This window comes from Elephantulus edwardii, unplaced genomic scaffold (assembly GCF_000299155.1).
Source record: "Elephantulus edwardii isolate Elephantulus edwardi_28Jun2011 unplaced genomic scaffold, EleEdw1.0 scaffold00185, whole genome shotgun sequence".
In the NCBI taxonomy this organism is placed as follows: domain Eukaryota; kingdom Metazoa; phylum Chordata; class Mammalia; order Macroscelidea; family Macroscelididae; genus Elephantulus; species Elephantulus edwardii.
In genome coordinates, this window is record NW_006399935.1 from 190,115 (window position 1) to 196,559 (window position 6,445).

Here is a 6,445-nt window from a genome sequence, read left to right on the forward strand (position 1 = left end):
TGTCAACCCCATCCTGCCCAGCCCCAGGTCCCGCAGTAATAACAAATGCATAATTGCAGCAAACCTGCTTTATTGCAAACTCCGGCTGCATCGGAAACACCACAAGGGGCATAGGGCGGGACTCAAGGGACCAGGACGTGCCCTAAAACAAGGGGGCATGGGTGAAGCCTAGGCCAAAAAGACTATGAATCTAGGAAATGATACCAAGTGGATGGCGGTCGAGTCTAAGGCAAAAGGGCGTGGCCGGGAGGCGGATCCTAAGGCAGGGGTGGGGGTAGGAGGGGGAGCTAGGGTCTGTCTCAGTGGAAGGTCTCCACCTCTACCACTGTCCAGTCACCCTGGGGGGAGGCCACGTCGTCCGGGGAGAAGCTGGTGACCGAAGTGATGCTGGCACGGGACTCGTCCAGTGGAGACAGTAGCTCAGCCCAGCGGCCCAGTTCAGCATCGCTGAGGGCAGCCCTGGCGCCTCCTGCGCCCCCGCCCCCACCTGCGCCCCCAGCGCCCCCGCTGCCTGTCGCGCCCTCAGTCGCTGCCAGCAGCAGCGTCCGGCTCAGCAGGTGCTGCACGACGCTCGCCTGCAGGGCCCCCAGCGGCAGCTCGCCCAGGCGAGCGGGCTTCGGGCCCCGCAGAGAGGCCCCGGGCCCCGGGGCCACCGCTGCCGCCGCCGTCTTCCCACTGCCTCCGCCAGGCCCCGCATCCAGAGCGTCGGAGACGGGGGTCGCCGTTTCTGGACCTTCAGCCTCGTAAATGGTGCACAGACCGTCAGTGGAGCCGGGTCCGGCAGCGGGCGTCCATGCCAGGGGCGCTCCTGCGGGAAGAGGCGCCGACTGGGCTCAGGGCACCCGAAGCTTCACTCTGGGGTCCCCGCCCACTCCCCCGTCTGCCAGGATTCACGAGCCCCGCCCACTCCTTTACCTGTCCCGCCCCGATCGTGAGCCCCACCATAATGTCCCGCCCGCTCCATCGCCCGCCCCCACATCCGTGAGGCCACGCCTGTTCCATCGCCCGTCCCGCGCCATCCGTTAGGCCACGCCTCGATTCGCGAGCCCCGCCTCCGTCTCCATACATAATTCCCCGCCCATTCTTTCACCCGCCCTGCCCCTATCGGTGAGGCCACGCCTCCATCACCTGCCCCGCCCCGATGCGCGAGCACCGCCTACTTTCGAGTTGCTACAATCAAGGATGCTTTAGGCAGAATGTTAAATGATCCAGGAGGTATCAAAAGAAGATACTGAGTCATTGTATATATAGGAATTGGAAGATACAGAAGAATTTAATGAAATAACATATGAGCAAGAGCCTATGGTGATGAAGGAAGAAGTTCAAGCTGCTTTGAAGGAAATAGAAAAAAAATAAGGCCCCCGGAATAGATGGTATACCAATTGACATATTTCAGCTAACAGATGCTACCCTGGATGTGCTCACCAAGCTGTGCCAAGAAATCTGGAGAACAACCACTTGGCCAACTGACTGGAAGAGATCTATATTTGTTCCCATTCCAAAGAAGGGTGACCCAACTGAGTGTGGAAACTACAGAACAATAGCACTGACTTCACAAGCAAGCAAGATTCTACTGAAGATTAACCAAAAACTACTGGAACAGTACATCAGCAGAGAACTGCCAGAAGTCCAGGCTGGGTTTAGAAGGGGTCATGGTACTAGGGATATTGTAGCTGATGTTAGATGGATCTTAGCGGAAAGCAGAGAATACCAAAAGAATGTCTATCTGTGTTTCATTGATTATGCAAAGGCATTTGACTGCGTGGATCATAACAAACTGTGGCTGACTCTGAGAAGAATGGGAATCCCAGAACATTTAATCGTGCTAATGTGAAACCTATACTTGGACCAAGAGGCAGTGGTCAGAACAGAGCAGGGCAACACTGAATGGTTCAAAATTGGGAAGGGTGTACGCCAGGGATGTGTCCTATCTCCATACCTTTTCAACCTGTATGCAGAACAGATTATCCAAGAGGCTGGGCTCTATGAGGAGACACGTGGCATTAGGATTGGTGGAAGATCTATCAACAATCTGCGTTATGCAGATGACACAACCCTGCTCGCTGAAACTGAGGAGGACCTCATGCACTTACTGCAGAGGGTCAAGGACTGCAGCCTTCAGTATGGATTGAGGCTCAATGTCAAGAAGACAAAGATTCTCACCACTGGACCAATTGGCAGCATCAGGATGGATGGCGAAGATTTTGAGATTGTTCACAGCTTCAGTTTGCTCGGCTCCACAGTCAACACTCTTGGCACCAGCAGCCAGGAAATCAAAAAACGTATTGCGATGGGAAAGTCTGCTGTTAGGGATCTCTCTAAAGTACTCAAGAGCAACGGTGTCTCTTTGGAGACTAAGGTGCGCCTGATACAGGTCATGGTCTTTGCAATCACTTGTTATGCATCAGAGAGTTGTACAATGACTAGGGAGGACAGAAGGAGAATTGACGCCTTTGAGCTGTGGTGCTGGAGAAGAGTATTGAATGTTCCATGGACTGCCAAGAAAACAAACAGATTCATCCTAGAGAGGGTTAAACCAGGCTACTCCTTGGAGGCAAGGATTCTGGGCCTTCATCTGACATACTTCAGACATGTTGCAAGGAGAGACAGGTCTTTGGAGAGGGATATCATGCTGGGTAGAGTAGAGGGATGGCTGAGGAGGGGAAGACCCTCTATGAGGTGGATTGATTCAGTAACTGGGGTAATCAGGATGGGTGTGTCAGAGGCAGTGCGATTGGCACGGGATAGAGCAGATGGCACATAACAACAATATTCCGCCCATTCCCTCACCCGGTCGCTATCCATGAAGCCACGCCCACTTCCTCACGGCCCCTCCCGATCCGTGAGGCCACGCCTACTTCTCCCATACATATCCCTCCCATTTCCTCACCTGCTCCGCCCTGATCCGTGAGGCCACGCCTGCACCCTCGCCTGCCCCGCCCTGATCCTCGAGCCCCGCCTACTTCCCCATCCATAATATCCCGCCCATTCCCTCGCCCACCCCGCCCCGATCTGTGAGGCCCCGCCCACCGCCTTAATATCCCGTCTCTCCGCCCCGTCCTTCTGCCAGGCCCTCCCGCTGCCAGGCAGCATCCAGGGGCTCTGGAAGGTCGCTCACCTGGGGCGCCTCTCACAGCCAGCGGCGGAGCGGAGCCTCTGCTCCAAGCGGCGGGGTGGCAGGCGGCTAGCTCGGCATCGGCGGGCGGGGACGCCGCAGCGCCGCCTTCTGGCCCGCTCTCATACCCACGCAGCTCTTCGGGAGTGCTGGTGGCGCTGCTGCTGTGGCCAGCCAAGTCCGGGCCGCTCAGCGTGCTGGACGGGCTTCGCGAGGGCGGTGGGGGCGGAGCTGGGGCTAGCGCCAGGGTCAGCCGTGGACCAGGAATTGGGGCATCGGGTCCCGGGGTCGGGGGACGGCGTGGGCACAACAGAGGGGGTGAGGCGGGGGGAGAAGGCAAGGCTTGTAGAAGGGGTGAAGTAGGGGGAGAGAGATGGGCCTGCAGAAGGGGTGAGGCTGGAGGAGAAGAAGGAAGTGAGGCTGGAGGAGAGAGAGAGGGTTGTAGAAGGGGTGAGGCCGAGGGAGAGAGAAGGGGTGAGGCTGGAGGAGAGAGAAGAGGTGATGCTGGGGGGGAGGGAGGAGCCTGCAGAAGGGGTGAGGGTGGGGGAGAAGGAGGGACCTGCAGAAGGGGTGAGGCTGGAGGAGAGAAGGGGGCCTGTAGAAGCGGGGAGGCTGGGGGAGAGGGAGGGGCTTGCAGAAGGGAGGAGGCTGAGGGAAAGAGAAGGGGTGAGGCTGGAGGAGATAGAGGAGCTGAGGCTGCTGGAAAGGGAGGGGACTGAAGAAGGGGTGAGGCTGAGGAAGAAGGAAGGACCTGGAGAAGGGGTGAGGCAGGAGGAGAAGGAGGAGCCTGCAAAGTATCTGAGTCAAGGGGAGAGGGTGAGACCTGAGGAAGGGATGAAATTAGGGGAAAGGGAGAAACCTGCAGAGGGGGCGAAGGAGGTGCCTCTAGAGGGGGTGTGGCCGGAGGAGAGGGAGGAGCCTGCAGAGTAGCTGAGACTGGGGAAGAGACGGCGGCCTGCTGAAGGGGTAAAGGTTGGGGAGAGGGAGAGACCTGCAGAGGAGGTGAAGGAGGGTCCTGCGAAGGAGGCGTGGCTGTAGAGGGCGTGGCTTGGGGAGAGGTCGGGGCCTGCTGGGGAGGCGCGGCTGTGGTGGGCGTGGCTTTTTTAGAAGGCGGGGCCTGCAGAGGCTGTGAAACCGCAGAAGATGGGGCCTTTAGAAGGGGTGTGGCCAAGGGAGAAGCTAGGGGATCCTGCTGAAGGACCTGCGTTGGGGAGGTGGCCTGAAGAGCCAGGGGAGAAGGAGCCAGGATAGAGGGGCTGGTCAGCGAGGGAAGGGGTGTGGCTGGAGGAGAGGGCGGATCCATCGCAGGTGTCAGAGAGATGGGACCCAGTGGAAGGGGCGTGGTTGGTGGCAGAGTAGCCAACAGCGGTGTGACCAAGGAAGAGTGGACAGGGGACACAGACAGAGGATCTGGAGTTGGGAGCATGCTTTGCAGAGGAGGTGAAACTGATGGAGAGCATGTGGCCAGGACAGAGGCAGATTCTTCCGGAAAGGATGATCCTTGAGAAGGGGGTGTGGCTGACGGAGAAAGGAGGGTCTGTAGAGGGCGTGTCGCCGAAGGAGGGGCTAATGATGGAGGCGTGGTCATACGACTGGGAAGGGCCTGGGAAGGGGGCGCGGTCAGTGCAGAGGGCGGGTTCTGAAGACTGAGTTTAGCAGACAGTGGGGGCATGTTCGGTGGGGAAGAAAATGACGTGGCTGGCAGCGGGTGGGCAGTGACTTGAGGTTGCGGTGGCTGAAGCGGGCTTGGACCTTGGGAAGAGGATGTGGCTGCAGGAGGCGGCTGGCCCCGCCCAGGGGCGGTGGCCTTCTTTGGGGGTGTGGCCTGTAGGGGGCGCTGAGCCTGCAGTCCCTTGGCTTTGGGCTGGGAAGGATGCGCTGGAGCTCGAGATGCCCCTCGGGCCGAGGTCCCGGAGCGCGCTGGCGCTGGAGAGGGCAGAGGGGCGGCTCTGGAATTCAGGGGGCGCGGGGCCGGCATCTGCAGGCCCCCGCCTGCACTGGGGCGCCTCCTTGCGGTGGGGCTTGGCTCAGCCGCACTGCGCCCGGCGCTGCTCACTGATTTCCTGGCGACCTCCGTGGGGGGCTGAGGACGAGAACTTGGAGCTGCCCGGGGGAGCCCCACTTCAGCTTCGGGCACCCGGGACCTACGGGCACTGGCAGGGGAAGGAGCACTAGGCGTGGGCCCAGAAGAGTCTGGAGACAAAGCAGAGGGCCAGGGGGTCACCTCCAGTGCCCCTTCGCTGTCCAGGCACCTCGCCCCTCCCCAGGTCACTTACCCTTTCGTGCTGCAGTGCTCGGGGCACTCCTCCTGGGGACCTCCGTGGCTTTCCCTCTGGCTCCAGGCTCTTCAGCTGTAGGTCGGGGTCCCTTCTGGCTAGCAGGTACAGACCTGAGAACAGGAGGGACAGCGCTCAGGGCAGAAACCCAGCTCCGTGTTTGACAGCCTAAGTCTCCATTTACCCATCCGTGAAATAGGGCATTTACCCCTGCCTGTGAACTAATAATGGTTTTCATCCATACTTGTGCCCAGGAAACTGCAAATATTCCAATTTCCCCCCCACTGATGGGTAAAATCAAAAGGTTCCACATAGTGACGCAAACCCTTGTTGGGGGACTGGGGTGGGGACAGGGTGTTACCTGGCAGTCCCGCTGGCTCGTGCTGGGCTAGAAACAGAGCCTGGGCCTGGGGTGGGGGTCTTGGCAGGAACCCGCTCTGCTCTAGAGACCCCTGGGGGTCTGGCCGCTGCTGCGGGGAAACCACAAAATCAATGGGACCTTGGAAGGGTGGAATGGGGGAGGGGGGCAGACTGTGGTCTGGAGAAAAGGAGGTAAGGTCAAGATGCACGAAGAAAGCTGGGGTACCTGGACTCCGGGGACTCGTCCCAAAGCTCCGCGCTGGTCCCCGAGAGGCCTCGAGGGCAGTGGCTGTCCCCGTGCCTCCAGCTCGCTCCGCCAGGGACTTTCGCCCCGCTGCCCCCAGAACACGGAGGGCTGCGCTGGTTACTGGTGGAAGGGGTCGAGGGGACCCGGGTGGTTTGGGGGTCTGGAGGCCAGGAGGGCGAGAAGCCAGCGTCCGCGGGGTGGCCCCGCTCTTGGCCTTGTCCTTCTTGTCCATCCTGCACCTGATGATCAGACTGACCCATCAGAACCTCAAGTCCTGCACAACAACACTACCTGTGGGGACCAGGGTCTTCTCTGCCTCCTTCCCAGCCATCAGCACTGACCGGGACCTCAGCCTTCTTTTCCATCGCTTCCCCTCATCCTTCCCACCCAACCTGCCTCGCTGTTCTGCTGATGGTCCCCACGACCTATCGTCACTGCTCCCCCAAA

At 59.8% G+C, this 6,445-nt stretch overlaps 1 protein-coding gene across 1 annotated transcript; it reads right to left on the minus strand.

Moving 5' to 3' along the window:
• Positions 1-299: 299 nt before the first annotated feature.
• On the minus strand, positions 300-6,230 carry LOC102868445 (putative uncharacterized protein FLJ22184-like). The gene is made up of 8 exons (XM_006896395.1): positions 5,978-6,230; positions 5,753-5,858; positions 5,392-5,504; positions 4,868-5,308; positions 4,639-4,718; positions 4,107-4,241; positions 3,119-3,710; positions 300-808 (listed from the first exon to the last, which is right to left on the minus strand). The coding sequence occupies exons 1-8, from the start codon at positions 6,228-6,230 to the stop codon at positions 300-302; spliced, it is 2,229 nt and encodes a 742-aa protein (XP_006896457.1).
• Between the last annotated feature and the right edge of the window lie 215 nt (positions 6,231-6,445).

Coding starts and splice junctions, on each gene's coding strand:
- LOC102868445 (XM_006896395.1), bottom strand. CDS start 6,230: ATGGACAAGAAGGACAAGGCCAAGAGCGGGGCCACCCCGCGGACGCTG. Junction 3,711..4,106: donor CTCCTTCACCTCCTCTGCAG/GTCTCTCCCTCT, acceptor CCGCTTCTACAG/GCCCCCTTCTCTCCTCCAGC. Junction 809..3,118: donor GGCTGTGAGAGGCGCCCCAG/GTGAGCGACCTT, acceptor CTCTTCCCGCAG/GAGCGCCCCTGGCATGGACG.